The sequence below is a fragment of the Ascaphus truei genome, chromosome 4 (assembly GCF_040206685.1).
Source record: "Ascaphus truei isolate aAscTru1 chromosome 4, aAscTru1.hap1, whole genome shotgun sequence".
NCBI lineage: Eukaryota > Metazoa > Chordata > Amphibia > Anura > Ascaphidae > Ascaphus > Ascaphus truei.
This window is the reverse complement of record NC_134486.1, coordinates 325,779,097-325,799,784: the sequence shown is the minus strand read 5'-3', so window position 1 is coordinate 325,799,784 and position 20,688 is coordinate 325,779,097. Positions and strand designations below refer to the sequence as shown.

Genomic DNA, 20,688 nt, shown 5'->3' with positions numbered 1-20,688 from the left:
AAGAGGACATTGTGAAGACTGAATGTCATCACTGGATAAAAGACGACCAGCAGTGACTAGAATAATTAATGAAAATGTACCCCTTCAGTAAAGAGAACTGCAGTAACTGGCTAATACCACCAAAGGTTGACGCAGCTGTCATCAAGATGGTAAAAGATTCAACAATCCCCCTTATAGTATGAATCTTCCTTTTTTAAGGATACTATGGATTGAAGAATGGAGGTTGTTTTACTCAAACAATACCTTGCTATAGGAATGACACTGAGATCATCAACAGCAATGGCCGTATCTCTAGAACAGTCAATTTGTACAGTATATCCAAACTGAAAGATTGGATTGAAGCAGGAACATCAAGACAGAAACTGGATAATATTGTTTTCAAGATGTCTGGGAGGAATAATCATTTTTTACCACAGCAGAGGTTACGGCTTTCATAATTCGTCAGGCCTCCCAAGATAAGGTTTTCAGGATGCAAGAAGTTCTTGTCCTACCAGCTGTGACTGAGCTATCCCATTAGTATTTGGCTGCCATAGAGGACGTTAAGGAACAGAAATATAGAACGGTACATTTTCTCTTTTCTTATTATGTAGTCTGCCAAATTAAAAATCTAATCGTTAAGGTATTTGGGACTGGCAGCTTCTACGCCGAAGCTATACAGTACAGGAGTTATGCGTTTACGTTCCTTATTAGACCTGTTCAGGGTCGGTCTGGTAAGCAAGGCCATCCATAGGTCGGGTTTCGGCAAGAGACCTGGTATTTTGTTAAATTGAATACCCGATCCTCCCTCTCTTAAAACCTTCAAATAGCCATCGAATGACTAACAGGGCTTTCGTACAGTTTACATCATTCCTAGAGTTCTCAAACCTATATTGTTTTGTACTGTATATTTCTTAATGAATAATAAAAGGAACACTTTATTTATTATAGTGTGGATGATTTGGCCAGTGATTTTAGTCTGCAAGGAATCGCTGTACAATCACTACATGGCAACAGAGAGCAGTGTGATAGAGAGCAAGCGCTGGATGATTTTAAAAAGGGTAAATCACATCTAATGTTTAGATTTTTTTTATACTGATTTATATTTAAATTCATGCTCCCAAGTTGCACGAAAAATAAAAATTTTCAGAAATAACTGTCCAGAGTTCGATTTACTTTGCCCCTTTAGAACATGTTTTCATACTTCTAGACCTGGTGTTTATCTTCAATATCATGCAGAACACATGTTTTGTTAAATATGACCAATGTTGAACGTATAAATTATCATCTGTTTGATGCACTTTGTGTCAATTTTTTATTAAATCAAAGATTATGCTTTTAAACCTGAAAGCTTTCAAAACTGAAGTGCTGCAACTAGTGATGTAAATAAACACACATACCCAACAAGCTCTGAGAAACCCCAAACATTACCACATAATATATGTGTAAAAAGGTGTGGGCGTGGCTTAATGTATACAACAAAAATACACACTGCTGCAATACCTATATATTCTCTTGAAAAGGGGCCGCCTACTAGCACTCCTTTTGAGATTATATATTTTATATATATATATATATATATATATATATATAATCTACATTTAAAATAAAAAGATTATTAAGTGTTATAGTTTATCATCAATTCAGTATACTAATATAGAATAGTTATTATATATATTTTCTCGGCATTCTTACAGTTGTTATTCGGAAGGTTCATTGATAGACAAATATATAGAAAGGTTTATATATAGAAAGGTTTATGTATGTGTGTATGTTATGTATGTATGTATGTATGTATGTATATATATATATATATATATATATATGTGTGTGTGTGTGTGTGTGTATGTATGTATATATGTATGCACATACCCTGTTGATCACTACATTCAAATCGTTTGTTTTAGACAGATTGATATATGGAGTATTAGCATTAGATATATGGGTTGTTCATAATGTTTAATAATGTTTAATATATTAACGTTGTATCCAATAATGTTATCTATATTGTAATTACTCCTTTCTTAAAATTATTCATGCTATATGATATAGTTTTCTTCATCTATTTAACATTCAACTGTTGATTTTATTCTAACAATATGCATATTGTCATTTAAATACCATTAGTATAGATCATCTAGCACAGATGACCTCAATTAATTACCAAAACACTCATGTTTGTAATCTTCTAATTGGACTGAGGCATTATAAATTGTAAGCCATTACAAGTGTAGTCCATTCCCTGATGAAATCCGCTGAGTCGGAAGAAACGCGTAGGGTCACGTGGTCAATGAACTACGGTGGTGGAGCAGTTCAGAAGCCAGACACCAGAGAGGAAGTTCTCTGAATTATTCCCAAAACGAGCCGTCCTGAAAAGGAACTACAGACTGCTCATTCGGGTTGCAGGAGAGACGCTGAGACGGTGACACCAGCAGCAGTGAAGCCTTACTGTTCACACAGCGAGACGGAACGAACTTACCACAGTCTGGTACATGCTGGCGCATGGGCTTGTCCCATACAGCGCTCTTATTTTACTGGCAAAGTGTGAGTGTGCATTTGTCTTTGTTTGTGTCATTAAACCTTTATTATTGGATTTTACACATGGATCGGGCGCTTTTCCTCTTTTTCTAATATAAATATATATGTGGTAATGTTTGGGGTTTTTCAGAGCTTGTTGGGTATTTGTGTTTATTAACTATGTGCAACTGGTCTCAGCGATTTTTGGGAGGGTAGTGGCTCTCCCCCCTCCCCACTTTTCATGTTGGCAGGTCAGTTTCATTTTGCTGGGTTACGACAGATCCAATGCAGATCATTCTTCCTGTAATTATACAGGTAAATAAGAATTTTAACTAAGGGAGTGTTAGGACCTGCTAACGGTCATGCCTTGAAAATGGCAGCAGGCTTAAGACAGTTTGGCCAAAGGGTTAAACTAAATTACCCTTTTTCAAGAGAATATATAGGTATTGAACTGTGTTTTTGTCACATTGGAAGTAGCTTTGGGCATCTTTGTTTGGTTTTTAGTGATGTACAGTAATTTTTTATAGTTCTTTAAAGCGTATTTATCAACATTTGGTACTGTAACTTGCCAATCCTTCTGTTATCTCAATCTTCTTGCCAATTTTGGGCTACTGCAGTTTAATATAGTAGTAGCTCTCCTTGTCATTCAGTCTCATACATGTGTTGCTGAGCAGTGGCTAATGTGTAATAATACTCAAGTAGTTGTATTGGTATATATCAACTTTAGTATCATGTTTATCTTGTTCCTAGCATACTTGATAAGGAATTCACCCCATGAGATTTTTAGTTGTTTAAATTATTTTGAAAATGTGTGTAGATAATAAAAGTGCGGTGCTCAATAATGGAATATAGCACGGCCGATCAGTAATGGCCTAATAACCATATGCCGTAAATGGTGATAGTCAGTAGAACTGCAAGCTGAAGTCTACAATAAGAAAACATATGGAGAACATGACATGACATCATTTAATAAAAAATGACAGAACAGGGAGGGTAGGGAATATACTCACATTCTCACAGTCTATCAGACACAGTAAGTGCATCAAGGGTACACTTAGACAACTCGGGAGGATGTAGGTAGCACCGCGTGAGTGCCAATGGCGGTCTCGCTCCAATCCTCGCAGCGGTGGTCTCATGCCACTCCTTGTTACCGGTATGGTAACTTCCACATCTGTGATCAAACCCAGTACGGAATCACAAGATGAATTCAAGCTGGATGGTATGGTGTCCTTAGAAGGTCAAAACCCCTATGCGTTTCACCACAACAATGTCAACCGCTTCCTCAGGAACCCCAGCATGCAGTTCTACTGACCATCATTTATGGCATATGGTTATTAGGCCATTACTGATCGACTGTGAGTGATATATTCCATTATTGAGCACTACATTTTGATTATCTATACACTAATTTGCACCTTATTTTTTGATTCACGTTATTCACTCGGTACTAGAGATCTTAATTATAGGCAGCACTGAGGAGCACTATTCTGTGTTTATCACTTTATTCTTTTATGGTGTGAGTTTCTCTCTGCGCTCCCTGCATTATTTATTGTTTAATACATTTTGTCAGGTTTTTGCACAGTATAAATCTATCTGTTTATGTCCTCCAATCATTATTGTAATGCTGTGTGGTTTGAGTAGATGATATTTGGAGTGTGATGGAATTGAAAGAATGCCAAAGTACATTTTTAAATTCACCTTTGATGTATTTTATGTGGTGTGACTTGTTGTATGTAGAAGTATTCACCCCCTACCAATGTCAGTGTGTTGAATTTCAAATTAATGTTTGCACGGGTTTTCAATTAAACTTTATTATTATTATTATTGTAAGCTACAAAGTTGTAGGGTTTAAATGTCAGCAAAGGAAATGTACTAAATTGACTGTACTTGTTAGAAGCACCTTTTGCCGCAATTACGGCTGAGTCTTTTTGGATAGATCTCGAACAGCTTTGCACAGTAGGATGGTGACATTTTTGCTAATTCTTCATTGGAAAATTGATCCAGTTCTGCTAAGTATGTCGGGGATAATAATTACAGTAATGCCCTGTTCTGAGGGGATTATTACTATTATATTCTAAATGTAGGCTTTTTTCATAAATGGACACTTTCGTATAGTTATATAGATTTTTTTTATTAAAATAAAATGGTAGATACATTAAAACACCTCTATATACTCTTACACTGCAGCTATCTATCCACACACTGCTACCCCCTCTGTGTACACACACACACACACACACTGCAGCTCTACATACATATACACACACAACACAGCATCTCTACACACACACTACTGCTACACACACATAGAACACAACCGCACAGCACCACACACCCACTGCTGTTGCTACACCCATAAACACTGCTACTGACACACACACACACACACACGAGCTCTATATACACACACACACACACAACACCGCAGCTCTATAGACACATACTGCTGCTTCACACACATACAACACAACAGCACACCACACACTCTCACACACAAACACAAACTGCAGCCACAAACAAACTGCAGACAGCCACTTACTTACTTTGCAGACCCACCCCCAAATTCAACTGAATCTGCTCAATCAGCTCTGTTTCACGAGGGAGGGGGAGGAGTCAATCCGTGGCTGATACTTCCTGACCAATCCACTGCCCTGTCTCAGAGCTGTTCTGAAAGCTGATTGGCTGGAAATAAACACATTGACAATATACACAATGCAAGCAGCAAAAATTCCAGGCATTACTGATTGGTTAAAATTCCGGGCATTATCCAATCAGAGAGCAGGGATTTCAATAATGCCCAGAATTTTACTGCTTTAGCCTATAATAAATAATAATTTGTTCTTGTATGGCGCGGCTAGTTTTATGTAGGCAGACATTTTGCAGACACAGTGCCTGCACCGTAGAGCTTACAATCTGTTTTTGGTGCCTGAGGCACAGGGAGATATAGTGACTTGCCCAAGGTCACAAGGAGCAGACACCAGGAATTGAACCAGATTCCCCTGCTTCAAACTCAGTGCCAGAGTCGGTGTCTTTACTCACTGAGCCAATCCTTCCCTTCGTTAATGGACTGCATTCCTCAAGTCTCGCCATAAATGTTCGATTGGGTTAAAATCAGGACTTGGATTGGGCCACTCAATAACATTAATTCTCTTGTTTAACCACTCCAGTGGTTCCATTAAAGGTGCTGAGGTTCCATATTTGCGGGTGTGTAGCGCTGGGCAGCAAAAGGTGACAGCCTCTATATGCCTGTACTTGGGTATATATCTAACAGCTGACACACTTTACTGGTCTGCACAATAAGGTATCGTTCATTACCTTCCTCATCTGACCCCGTTTTGCCGCTCCCCTTTCCTGTGGTTACCCCATGGTTATTCCCCTCTGGAGGCGGTGTGCCGGTTTCCCACTTACCCCTGCGGTGGTATCACACCGTGAGTACATATGCGGTGTGGTTACACGATTGTAATCTAAGGTGCACTGAGGAATTTCATCAATTCAGTGTGGGGGCCTGAAAGGAACCTTTCCTCTGCCAAAAGGGCTGGAGGCCTTGTGCCTGGATACACACATCTGCACCCTGCAGCAGACTCCCCCGGGAAGCTTTATCACGCACTAGCACTGTTATCTCCGATTTGATGAGCGTACAGGCCCGGAAAACGAAGGAAATGAAACGTAACACAAGCCAGATTTCAAATTCCTTTGTCTTAGTTTATTGAGCATAGGGTAATGATTTTTATACAGAAAAATAGAAAGGTTTGGTTAGAGGCGTAATGTAGGTGTAACCTGGGTGTGGCTTAGATTAGAGGCGTGATTTAGGGGCAGGACATATTAGTGGCGTGATTTTGGGACGTAATTCTCCCAATACAGGCACTGTCTGAATACATAGTTTATTCATTGTCTGTTATCAAAAACCCTTGAATTTCTCTAGCAACTAAGTTATACGATTTTACCTCTCTCAGAGAACCAGTCTATTGTTTATTAAAACAGCAGGAAGCTGACAACATAAAAAGTATCTTAACAAGATCCTGAGCAGGGAGGAAATTATAATTTTGCCAGCAGCTGAATGCATGAAAAATTATATTTCAGCAAAAGGCTGACTACAGAATCTTAACTGGTTATTACAGACAAAATGGATGGTTTAACACAAATGCAGTTTCTGGCCTTTACCTACTGTCCCTAACAATTCCGTCCTTATTGTTCTCTAAAGAACAATACCCTTACTTGGTACTCTTCTCTATGACTAGAGCCTTGTAGTGACCAATAGTCATATATTTATGTATATATGTATGTGTATATATAACATTAAAAATTTCTACAGATTAGATAAATATTTTGTCTCAATACGTCACATAATTTAAGGGTCAGCTATTTGAGAATTGGTGGGGGCTAATTTCTGCTAGGAGCGACTGCACAAACATCCTTCTTGCACACATCTTTCATACTGCATTTACTCAGAATGGCAAAATGGACCAAAATTGCTGCTATGGTCAAAATGGCTGACTTGTGATCCTTTCCTTGTGGTTGACTCACGGCCCTTGGTGACCTCCCACCTTCCTCATATCCAGTCTTCTCAGTCCCCCCATATCCTTAAGAAACAGTCTATTTAAAGAACAGTTAACCATTTCATAGTCCTGCTGTACCAAGATATCCAAGTTGTGCATAACTTAATTCCTTTCCAGCCATTATATCAGCCCAGTTGATTTCTTCTTTGGTCTCTTCTTCTGGGGGACAGGCGACATCATCACCGCAAAGAGGCATAGAGTTGGTGAGGGTTGTAACGCACTTCTGGATCAGAGTTTTGCTGTACTTAACACATAGAGAGCAATGAGTAGGACAGAGACACATACAAAAGCATTCGCTAGCTTCGCTCAAAGAAAATCAATCCAACCACCAAGTCCCAATGGTTCCTGAATCCTGGATAAATACACAACATTGCGCTTTAACTAGGGCGCATACATGCCCCTCCCTTTTGAGGCTAAAATATAGTCTAGATCTATTCCATTCTGCAGAGCCATTCATTTAAACTAAACCTATTCTTGGTTAAGTGAGTAAATGTCTGTGGTTGTAAGATTTGAGGATATCCCTGTAAACCTGTCATACAGTAACCCAACTCCTACATTTGGGAAAAAGTTCCCCGAAACTTGTTCTTCCCATAGACTACTTTTTTAGCACTTGTGTATTGGGTGTCTCTCTTTTGTTTCTAACTCTACCTGTGAGCAATTAACATAACCGTGTGTTTGACTGATAAAACATTCTCCCACCGGGATATCATTCTGCAGGGAGATTCTATCAATCTATAAATCCAAACAAAATAAACAGAGTTAAACAAATAATACCTTATACTATTTTTGTCATCCTTATGGGACACCACTTACACAAACCCAAGGAGCATACATTGTAACTGAAAAATAATAAAACCCTGTAAAAATAACAAAGTTTAAAGTTCGTGTTTCGAGGCCTGGACTTTTGCCTGGGACCTTTCTCCCTTGATTAGTGGTCAGAGTATTATGCCCATCAAAACACTAATTTGCAGGCGCTGTGTCTTTGTCTTTATTAGCTGTTTGTGCCGAGGCTGGCACTATTTTGACGTGCGTGGTGTGTATCCATGATGATAAGCAAACATTTACTGCAATGCTGATGATGAGTATTATTTAAATGGCCTTTTCATCTGGGATGAAGAGCGTGCTTGCGTAGAAAATGCTTGACCATTAACCCGTCTCGTGTAGGTGCACTTTCAACTTTGACCTGTGCCTAGAGAGACTCAAAAATATATTAGTTGCATGCAATACTTATTAATTGTTTTATTACCAATAACATGGTCCTTAATTCGTTCCTTTGAACTACAGATAGTCATAAGTCATCCCATAAGTGTCTCCATAGGGAGATAATTTATACCTAGAAATAAATTCTTGTATTAATATGGTTACCACTGTCTTAGCATCCGCATATAAACAGAGGAATCCACTATTAACGCTCCTCAAATTTCAAACTAAGCAACCAATGTGGACTTGACTTTGCTACAATCCAAGTTCCTAAGACTTTGTACCTCAGCCTGTGCCAAACCAATTGCTTCCATAATCAACTTTATCCTGTATGCAGGCCATATCCCTAAGACCTGGAAAACTGCCAGAGTTGTCCCATTCTTCAAAAATGGGGACAAAAGCACTGTCTCAAACTACAGATCAATCTCTCTTCTTCCAATACACACTTGCTCTCATTCATACCTAACTGCCATCTGCCATCTGCCATCTCCTCTGATACAAATGGTGTCAACCTTTTAGTCATTTAATACTAACTAACCTTAAAACTCGCCCCACAAATCAAACATCCCAACAGTCTGCACTCATGGCTATTGTCCCACACCCACAGTCACTCCTGGCTTTCACCTCACTTGTGCAACTGCACTTGCAACAATGCATCACCTGTCCTACTTTATGTCCAGGACACACCCAAAAACGAATAAATGGTTACAAAATTATAAAGTTGGCAGATATGATATATCCCTCAACATAGGGACGGCGTGCTACCTGCTTTACTGTGACATCTACAAAGGTATTTTGTTTTGTTTTTTTACCAAGAGCCTGTCAGCCCTGTTAGTATGGCAGCAACCTTTATTACTGCAAGAGCCTTTGGAGTTAAAATTGCTTCAAATAAATTCTGAACCTGCTGTGCATTGTGTATTTATAAACATATCAAGTTCTGGATCCTCTATAGGGATCTCAAAGAGTCCTTCAATAACCTATGTATCTCCCCTCCTTTGTTAATATATTATCTATATACTTATGTGAACAAAGATGTAAATATAGTTATGAAAACAGTTTGCTTGCTTGATATATATATATATATATATATATATATATATATATATATATATATATATATATATATATATATATATATATATATATATATATATATATATATATATATATATAGCAAAATTAAACTGGAAATAGATTTGTGTAGCAATTATAAAAATATTTACTGCTTGTGTTAAAAGAAAAAGCCTGCAGTAGGTCTTTTAACAACTGTGGCATCATCAATAATAAACCTGTAAATATAAGAAAAATCCTGAGCAAGAGATTTCCTTTTAAAATAGACAAATGATTTTGTATAGGACTCCATACTAATTTCTTGTAACTCTTTGCGAAGTATCTTGAATCTTGTTGAATAGAATAGTATCTTTCACATACTGAGCACATGCAACGGACATTTAGCACTTTGGCATCAAGTAGGTTTTAGCTTCATGTTTGTTTGCCTCATTATCACAATAAACTTTAATAATTATTAGTGGAGGAAGAGTGCTTGTTTACAGGGATTCTCTCTATGTATGTTTTTATACATTATATATAAAGACATTGCATGAACAGTTGAAGATAAAATATGCTATAAGCGTTTGTAACAGTTCCAGACAAAATTAAATGTGAGACCGCTTTTGTTTTGAAAGAACTTAGACTGCAGGCGGCTTTGAGAGTCTCTGGTAGATTGTTCCAGTTGTGGGGTGCATGGTAAGAGAAGTCGGAGCGACTCTATACTTTATTGAACCTTGGGAATGTAAACATGTAGTAGGGGTTGAGGAGCTTGTTCCGATAGGTGGTTAGGTTACCCAGAAAGTATTTGAAGGCAAGACAGGAAAGCTGAACTTTGCACCTAGACTCGTGATATTGAATAGTAGAGGGTGTCTAGTTTGCCGTGGTGAGTTTGGGATGCTGTGCCATATACTCTCCATAGTCTATAATTGGTACGCTTTCTGACCAACGAGCTTGGGGAGGATTTGTTCCTATAAAGTACACCTAGTTTGGCATATGTTTTGGATGTCAGGGTATCGGTGTGCAATTCAGATGATAAATGGTAGTCAAACCATATGCCCAGATATTTAAAACTAGTGACAGGTTCTCGGATAGTATTAAAGTTGGTTCTCATCTGAAGTTCCGTCATTGGTGGCTTTAGCAATTTAGTCTTGGTCCCAGCTATCATTGTTAATCTTGTCTGTGTTTAAAAACGTTTTGTTTTGGGAAATAGTTTTCAAGTCTCAAAATCAGATTGAATTATGTGTTCAAGGTCAGAGAGGCGTGGTTTGTGTGCATATAAGACTGTGTCATCCGCATACATGTGTATTGAAGCTCCATTACAAGCTGTAGGAAGATCATTGATGAACACTGAAATAGTAGGGGCCCCAGAACAGAGCCTTGCGGGTCACCGCAGGTGATATCCAAGGGGTTGGAGCTAGAACCTGAGAGACACATGTTAGGATCTACCTGATGGGTAGGAGTGAAACTAGTTTAAACCCCAATTCCCTATTCCAGAGCACTGGAGTTTGTTTAGCAAGATAACATGACCAACAGTATCAGAAGCCTTTGCAAAAGCTAGGAATATTGCACCAGTAAGTTTTTCCAGTTCCATTCTACACTAGATCTTATTGCAAACTTTTAGGAGTTACTGTGGAGTGTTTGGGGCAAAAGCCAGATTGGAATTGTGCAGGAAAAATTGTCTTGATATAGTAATTGCTTAATAGGGAGTAAACACATTTTTCCATGACTTTGGATAGTATTGGGAGAAGAGAGATTGGCCTGTAGTTTGAGACAGTGTTTTTGTCCCCACTTTTGAAGATTGGGACAACTCTAGCAGTTTTCCAGGTCTTAGGGATATGGCCTGCAGACAGGATAGAGTTGTTTAGAGAGGCAAGTGGTTTGGCAATGGCTGAGGCATGAAGTCGTAGGAACTTTGATTGCAGCATGTCAGATCCACATTGGCTGTTTTAGTTTTTCATTTGAGGAGCGCTTGTGTAATCTCTCCAGATATTGGAACATATTGAAAATTGTGGGAGAGTGTGGGACTATATGGGTTCTCCCAGATTAAGCTTTGTTTGGGTTGCGTTTAGCTAATGGGGACGTAGCACATCCCACAAAGTATGCATTGAATGAGTTTGCAATGTCTGCAGTATAATCTATATGCTTTATTGCTCCATACGTGATTTAAGATCAGTCTTTTTGATTAATGCCCTCTTTCTTGCCACCCGTCCATACAGGCCCGCTTTGTGTAGGGACCGGTAATTGTTGTGTGAACACACTCCCATCTCACACATTGGCGTCATTGACATTTCGGACCAGTTTCCAGCTTGCCCAGCTCCTCAGTTTGGAAGTGCGACCTCATATCTATAGTGTCTGGGTTGTATAATGGCTCTTTCACTTCTTAATGATGGACTTGACTGTGCTGAGAGGGATAATGCATGCATTTGACATTTTCTTGTACCCTTCGCCTACTCTGTGCTGCTCTATCACTTTATCCCTGACTTGTTTCGAAGCTCGTTGGTCTTCATGGATGCTTTGTTGGATCACCGAGTTGCAGCTTGGTAGTCTTTTATATACCTTAGGGAAATGATCTACAAGGTAAGCCACTTTGATTACGCACAGGCTGAAACCATTTCTCTAATTATGTCGCCATTCAAACTATTTTACACTCAAGCTGATTTTAGGGCTACAGTAGCAATGGGTTGAATACTTTTGCAACAGAGAATATGTTTTTCTTTGTAAATCTTCCTCTTTATATTCTACATGCATTTTCTAACTACAGCTCAACCCCCTTATATCGCTGTGCTTTGGGTCCAAAGAATCACATCGCGTTATAAGCGGATCGCGTTAGAATAAATGTACAATTGCATGAATTGTACAATAAAGTATTTAAGATACCAATAATCGTGTTGTAAAGTATTCAGAAATCCGAAAATTGGGAGCCACGCTTCCATCGCGTTCTAAGTGGATTCGCGTTGTAAAGGATCGCGTTATAACGGGGTTGAGCTGTATCACTTTTGAGTAATTTTTGTAGATTCTAAATGTAAAGTCTAATTTGAAATTGTCGTGGAGTATGTGCATGTGCCAACAAAATGTGAAAAATTGGCATGGGGGTGAATACTTCTGCACACCACTGTATACAGGTATATACTGTGTGTGTTTGCTTTAAATAAGATCCCACAAAAAGCGGTGGCATCTAATTACAGCTTCCTTCGTTTTAAATATGCAAATGAACTTGTTCTGATAGGTGAACTTTCTTGCTTTAGGATTTTGTCTTCAAGTGCTTATCTGGCTCTTATTTTGTGTTTCTAAAACGTTTATGTAAAGCCAAATCACCTTCAAACAACGTTCAACGTTTAAGTATGATCTTCTGCAACTGAACTGTCCCAGTAGAAATAAATGGTCATGGTATAATTATGTTTAGGAAATGAGCATTCCTCGTCCAAGATCAAACATTCTGATAAATTGTAACTTGGTAATTCTGGGCTTTTTGATCACAATTGTTAATTAGTGGCAAATGATTTAAAATTTAATAGAGCTGTCTCATGCATAGAAGTGAGCCAGATGAAATATTTGTTTATTTTTATTTATTTTTCTACTCAGGAATAGTCAGGATACTTGTAGCTACTGATTTGGCTTCACGTGGGCTTGATGTGCATGACATTACTCATGTTTTCAACTTTGATTTTCCGCGAAACATTGAAGAGTATGTGCACAGAATTGGCCGTACTGGAAGAGCTGGGTAGGTCCAAATTCCAAATATTCTTATGATTTCTTGTGCCACACTTATTTACTGCCTCTAACATTAAGGTGTTGTTTCCTTATCTCGTGATCAGTGTTTTAGGTGAAATAATATGTAAGGAATGTACTGTGTATTTATAATCTAGTGTGTATACATTTTCCAGTTAGGTAATTCATATACAGTGTTTTGATATAATTTGTGATTTAAATTTTTTTTAAAAACTGCATCTAAATACGTTCTTCTACAGACGTACTGGGGAATCTGTAACACTAGTCACCAGGAAAGACTGGAAAGTTGCATCAGAATTGATCAGCATCTTGGAACGTGCAAATCAAGTAAGTTTTTTAGATCTAAATGTCAGTTTGTAAAAATGGTGAAAGCTTAGGTTGGTCGTGTAGCACATTCTGATTATTGCATGAGTTTTTGCTGCGGATCTCAAAGCATTGTATGCTGTTTTTTATACTGAGGGTATAAGCTATAACCCATTCAGTGCCCTAGTACACCGGTTAGAATATCTCCTCTGCACTTCAATGATGTGTAGATGAGCAAAAACTGCGTGTTTTGTTTTTAAAGGGTTGGTCCTGCTTCACACTCACTATCCCCACTCATTTTGGTACAAGGGGGACAAGAGGGACCCTTTAGGAAAAATAAATTATAAATGGTGCCTTCCCACCCTTCCAAATCTGATCTCTCGCATTTGGCTGGGTCGAGGTTGAGGTATTCTCTGGGGAAAATTAACCCATTGAATGCCTAAACCATTAAAAGACAGACAAAGCAAAAACCCTTTCGAGCCCAACACACTCGCCCCCCGGCTCCCTACCTTGTATACCAGAGGGACACACAATCTGGCAGCCCCCAATACTGAGCAGTCTAGATGTAAAAAGGTGAGGCTGGGGTCGCATGCGTGCCGAGGAGCAAGATGAACGATTGAGTTGGTAGCTGCGCTCCAGGGTTGCACTTTGCAACAATATTTTAGCAATGTATTTAAACCCACATGTCCCTAACAACTCCGTGGTTAAACTACCTCCAAAACGTAAGAAAATACCACACCAGGATGGAGCATCAGACCTTTTATGGCTGGGGAAAGCAGGGATGCACAAAGATGGCACCTCTACACATGGCGAGTGGCAGTCTGAAATTGAGGTAGAGCCAGTCCGTCCAAACTGTAAGCAAAATATTGGCTATCCTTATATAAAGTTGAGGACGGCCTACTAGGTGTGTGTGTGTATATATATTTATATATATTTATTATTATGCCAAAGCTTAACGTTGATGCTCCCTGGGGCTGCTGTTGGGCATCCATGGCTGTAGCGTCGTGTATGTTGTACCTCTTTAACTGTTGGGTCCATGTTGACAAAGTTTGGACATGGTTCCTCTATTTAGACCATTTAAATGGTGTAGATTGTTTTTCTTTGGTTTGTTTTCTCTATGTATTGCTGTTTTTTTACTCCCTACCCATGTGTCTAACTCCACCAAATATAACAGACATGGTCACAACTCTAACTGCAATTTGACGATCATTTGTGGTCACAACCACAAATGATAACCGATTAAAGGTATTATATATCACTACTGTCGATACAATGGCGCCCTTAAATGAATCTCCATGTTATAGGGGTTAACAGCCTGGATAAATGTGGGATAGCCTTCTCCAACTATAGGAGAGTCAGTTGAAATCTTCTTACAAGAAACCTATTTTTAGAGCGTTCACAACCCACTTTCCTACGTAAACAATAATCTCAGATATATTGTTCAGTTATGAAAATGGTAACATTTAAGAAAAGATGGGTGGCAATTGCCTTTAATGACAATACTCATTTCCAGCTGGAACACACTAAAACAGATAAAAGCGCTTCATCCTTCTGGTTGGCCAACTTGGTGGGACACCGGTCACATTGGTAAACATTTATGCCTCCAGCTAAGCTAGGATTTGTTTCTGATAGAGGTTACTAGATTTAATCCAGGAAACTAGAAAGGGTCTCCTGATCATGGCTGGCAACTTTAATTTGATACCTACTGGACTGTGAAAATAGACCAGTCTGCAGGCTCTGAAAATGAAATAAATCGAGCTAATACCAAATTTATTCAAAGAAACTCAACTAATAGATACCTGGAGATCACTACATCCCTCAGAGTGATTATACATGTTTTATTCAGCTCCGCATCAATCATACTCTAGGATCGACATAATTCTAATAGATGCACGCTTGGTGGAAAAAACACCTGTGGCATACATTCACTGTATTACTTGGTCAGATCATGCGATGATGGACATCACAATTCTAAACATGGGTGGCCAATGAAGGCTGAACGAATCTTTGTGTGTCCCTAAAGTGTTTGATACCCCTAAAGAAAGACATTAGATTTTACTTTGCAACATATATCTCACCAGAAATTTCCTGTCCCATACTGTGGGAGGCTCACAAATCTATCATAGGAACATTACTCAAAGTAGCTTCTCACAGGAAAAAAAAAATCCTAAAGAACTAATATCAAAACGAAAATCTAGAAAACAGACGCACAAAATCGCCCGATTGTCTAAGGTCCTGACAAAGATTATCCACACAAAGGGAGAATTTAACCTATAGTAAGAAGTGTAGAGAAGAGCGGGGCACTCAAATGGAGTCAAAAAGACCCAATTAGTTTTCTCAAAAGCTCCCAATTTAAAGGACAAGATGGCACATAGTGCTCTAAAAAAAGAATGTCAAAAGAACGGAAACAGTAGAGAATAAGACAATGTGGCTTAAAAATAACCCCACAAAGTGTCACAAAAGTATGGTAAAAACAATATTTACACTCACTGAGGGATGTCCAATGGATGTCTGGTAATACCACTAGAAATCCTCAAAGTGGAAAAAAGAAAAACCTAGCATAACAACGTTTTAATGGGAAAAAAACATGGGTACCAAACTCACATGTTCCCAGTCTTGTCAAGCAGTAAGTGTGTTAAGACACACTAAAACCTTGCTGGACAGAATAACACTCCCAACTGAGAGTGCCCGATGAGACACTGCAAGGAGAGGCTATCAGCCGCAGATTATTCTGATGTCGGCACCGGGGGCATCCGCGTGTGCGCGCAACTCTATGGTGTCTCGCTGAATGGCTTCTAAAGTGTCCACAAACGATCAGAAAACCTTGCGTGTTTTGCCTTGTGTCAAAATGGCTTCCTCAGGGGTTTCATCGTTCTGATCTTGAAAACGTCTATTTATAGGTCTCATAGTGCAATAAGGTAAGTGCATCTATTTGATCACCTATACTAGCCTTAAATGCTTGGAAAATGGTTATGCAAAATTAAAATGAAATAACAATCTTTAATAAACATGATTAAAAAATGCCATCCAAATTGATGGATCACACAATTAATATAATAACCTAATAATGAATAGATGTAACCTAAACACACACCTTAATGCAATTCAGCTATTTCTATAAAATACAAAAAATAATAGTAAAAAAGTATGTACATTAAGACTAGGATATATATAAAAAGATATTGAATAATTAATAAACTAGTAAAAGGATCATATATTGATAATAAACAGACTAAAACCCAATTGCATTAAAAAACGGACATTAAAAAATACGCATCGTGAAACTGTCTCAACCCAAAAAAGAATTTAAATCAAAATGTAATCCTATTGGTTTCAAAGTTTTTAGTTTGTATATCCAGAGAGTTTCTTTTTGGGATAAATCACTCTATTTCCCCCTATCCAGTTGACCGGAATAAAATCAATACCTTTAAAAATTAAACCATTAGGATTTGATTGGTGACATTGTTTAAAACGCATTGGCACACTCTGATTCCAGCCCTGCTATAATATTGCGAATATGCTCTAAAATCCTAATTTTTAGGAGTAGTGGTGCGGCCAAGATATTGTAGGCCGCACGGGCACTCTTAATGATAGATCACAAATTTAGTGTTACAGTTAATCATTTGGGTAATTAAAAATATTTCCCCGGTCTGGTTAGATTTCAAACTATTAGCTTTATTACGACAATCACACGCCTTACAATGAAAGCAAGTGAAAAAGCCTATGGGGTTATTTTTAAGCCACATTCTCTTCTATACTGTTTCAGTGCTTTTGACATTCCATTTTGTTTTTTTGTTTTTTAAGAGTACTAGGCGCCAGCTTGTCCTTTTAAATTGGGAGCTTTTGAGAAAACTAATTGGGGTCTATTTGGGAGAAAATCTTTCAAGAGGGGATCCTGTAACGGGATATTCCAAGGTTTAAGAATATTTTTAATCTGTCCTGATTTCGTACTATATTGTATAATAAAAGGGATCCAGTTGTCAACAAATACCTTAGATTTTTTTTTTTTTTTTTTTTTTGCAATGTTCTTTTTTTTAGTTAATACCTTCCTTTCAATACTATTAACCTTTTCAATTGGCTTAGTAATTAAATTGGATCATTGTTCTTTTCCAAAAATGTGTTTCAATAAAAGTGATTGTTCTTGGCACATGGCCTCTGATGTGCAATTCTTTTTTTTATTTCTTAGTTGCCCATAGGGAATGTTATTTAACTCTACTCCCTGTGGTGACAACTAGTTACTAGTTCGGTGTACACAGGTGTTGCAATCAACAGATTTTGTGTTTTACAGTTCACCTTATTATCCACATAAAGGTGTAGATCTAAAACTTTTATATCAGTTTTGCTTAACTTATATGTAAGTTTCGAATTTAGGTCATTAAAATTTACATTATTTAAAAAATTGATTGCTCCTTCTGTGCTGCGCCAAATAAAAATCACATTGTCAATGTAGCGACGTCACAGGGCCAGATCTACAGATCTTGTAAATGCTTTTTATACAGTGCCACATGAGGTTGATGTACAAAATAAAGGAAATGGGTCTCGGTAAAAATATTTGCACCTGGATTGAAAACTGGTTGTCATAAATGGAGCCTTTTCAGGTTGGGCTACAGTGGTACGTAGAGTATTATTGTTATCTTTTATTTGTGAAGCGCCAACATATTCCGCAGCGAGGTACAATGGGGTACAGAGTTATGTACTGTATATTACAAAAATATAAACCGCTACATACAGGTGAGGACAAACAGATACAAAGAGGTAATGAGGGCCCTGTTTATGAGAGCTAACAATCTACCTCAAGGACCAGTACTGTGACCCTTGTTTATTAATGACCTTGAGTTTGACATAGGAGCAAAATCTCCATCTTTTGCTGATGACCCTAAATTGTGTAAGGTAGTAAAATAAGAGCAGGATGCAATTTCTCTCCAGAAGGATTTGGATAGACTGGAAACGTGGCAGGTAAATGACAGATGAGGTTTAATGTAGATAAATGTAAGGTTATGCATTTAGGAAACAAGAATAAACACGTGACTTACAAATTTAAATGGGACACACAATTAGGTCAATCCTTGATAGAGAAGGATTTAGGAGTGCTTGTAGACAGCAGGCTTCGCAATAGTGCCGAATGCCAGGCAGTAGCTGCAATAGCAAATAAGATCTGATATTGCATTAAACGGTGTATGGATAGAAGGGAAGGTAAACATAATTATACAACATACAGAACACCTACAAGCTCAAATTGAACCCCCAAAATACCCACAACATATATATAAGCATATAAGTTTCACAGAGGAGTGCTACTGAGCATGGCAATATGTATTTAAAACCAGAGACATAACATAAAACACAGACAAAGCTCAGTGCACATCCAGAAAAACTTATATACGGTACAGTGCCTAAATATACATGTATAAATAACTAATAAATAAAATGGTCTTTTAGTTTAACATTTTGGCCAAATTGTTGTAAGCCCTTGAGCCAAACTTCACGGCAGACCACGTTTCAAGGGTCCCTACACTAATATAAATACTTAATAACCTGTGCATTGCCAGGAAGAATGATTTATAATAAATCTGTCAATATAAGTTGCAAAAGTTCTAAGTCTGATTGAAGCTTTTATTAACCTGTACATTACCAGGAAAAGCACTCTGTAATAGATTTGTCACAATCACACTGCATGTGCAATGCACAGGTTATTAAGAATTTATATTAGTGTAGGGACCCTTGAAACGTGGTCTGCCGTGAAGTTTGGCTCAAGGGCTTACAACAATTTGGCCAAAATGTTAAACTAAAAGACCATTTTATTTATTAGTTATTTATACATGTATATTTAGGCACTGTACCGTATATAAGTTTTTCTGGATGTGCACTGAGCTTTGTCTGTGTTTTATGTTATGTCTCTGGTTTTAAAAACATAATTATACCACTGCATAAAGTATTGGTAAGATAACACCTTGAATATGGAGTACAGTTTTGAGCACCACTCCATAAAGACCTTATGGAACTAGAAAACGTGCAGAGAAGAGTCACCAAATTAATAAAGGGGATGGACAATCTGATTTATGAGGAGAGGCCATCTAAATTAGATTTATTTACATTACAAAAGAGACGTCTAAGAGCAGATATGATAACTATATACACTTTCGAGGTCAATACAAGAAGCTTTCAAACAAACTATTCATACCGCGTGCAATACAAATGACACAGGGTCATCCCTTGAGGTTGGAGGAAATGAGATTTCACCAGCAACAAAGGAAAGGGTTCTTTACAGGTTCATTCATAAAATGTTAAAAATACATCAAATGTAATATTTTTATTAATGAAATGTGTGTTTAAATGGAGGGAATATCCAAGGTTATGGGGTGGATGGATGAGTATGATGTTGGGCTGACGGAAGAAGTATAGGTGAGACAGGGTGAAGTGCAGACATGGAAAGGGTTTGGGTTTTATGAAGGACCCTTTGTTCTAGTATATCAAAAGAAAAATAATTTTTAATACTTTATTTAGATTTACTACAACATTTTGGAGATTATTTTTAAAAATCGAATATTTATCGCAATAAATGTTTTGGTATCATTATCGTGGGATTTGTTTCTGTTATCGCCCAACCCTACAACCAAGGTGGTGTGTAAATTTTGAGTGTTCAGCAATTATTGGCTGATGAGGGCCAGGTAGAGGAAACACTTGACGGACAAATTACTTTATTCAGAAGCCCAGAAGAAATTAAATCTAATTTCAAAAGAAACCAAAGCATTTAATAAAGCCGCCGTTTAGATTTGTTAAATTGTTTACAAAATGATGGGGGAAGAGTGGGTTGGGAAGATTGTGTGGGTTTGCACATTTAATTGGTATTTCTGAAAAAAATTTAGGAAGTTCCAGAGGAACTATTTGAAATGGCTGAGCGATACAAACACTTTAAGATCAAGAAAGACAGTGAAAGGGACATGATACCTCGTCAAGGACGTTGGCGCGATAACCCTTGAAACACAAAGATGTTTCAAACCACATGGTTAGTTTACATTAAAGTTTTCCTGATGTGTTTTTTTTTTTTTTTTGTCTACTAGAAATATATATTGGGTATATGTGCAGCTATCTTACGGCTATTTTTTGTGCTTGTAGAATTTTTCTAGTGGCTTGTCTGTTTCAAATATTTGATAGCACCTACACTTTAAATCCTGTTACACTTTTTCAGATCCATGCCTGCCTGTTATTTTATAGAACTTTTCATAGAGCGATATTATGCTTTAGTAGATATTTTAATTATTGAAATGTTTTCAGCCAATTTGTAAGTTAAGTTCAAAATGAACTGTGTATGCACAGTATATATGAAGACTCTTCATGATATATTTTCATCGACTTT

General features: G+C 37.7%; 1 protein-coding gene across 1 annotated transcript in view; it reads left to right on the top strand.

Annotated features, from left to right (window-relative positions):
• DDX43 (DEAD-box helicase 43) overlaps positions 1–20,337 on the top strand; it is a 95,657-nt gene extending 75,320 nt beyond the window's left edge. Inside the window, exons 13-16 of the mRNA XM_075598018.1 lie at positions 928–1,037; positions 12,882–13,020; positions 13,268–13,355; positions 20,198–20,337. Of these exons, the coding sequence (XP_075454133.1) occupies positions 928–1,037; positions 12,882–13,020; positions 13,268–13,355; positions 20,198–20,311 (451 nt within the window). The 3' untranslated portion in view covers positions 20,312–20,337. The remainder of the gene's footprint in view (positions 1–927; positions 1,038–12,881; positions 13,021–13,267; positions 13,356–20,197) is intronic.
• The last annotated feature ends 351 nt before the right edge of the window (positions 20,338–20,688 follow it).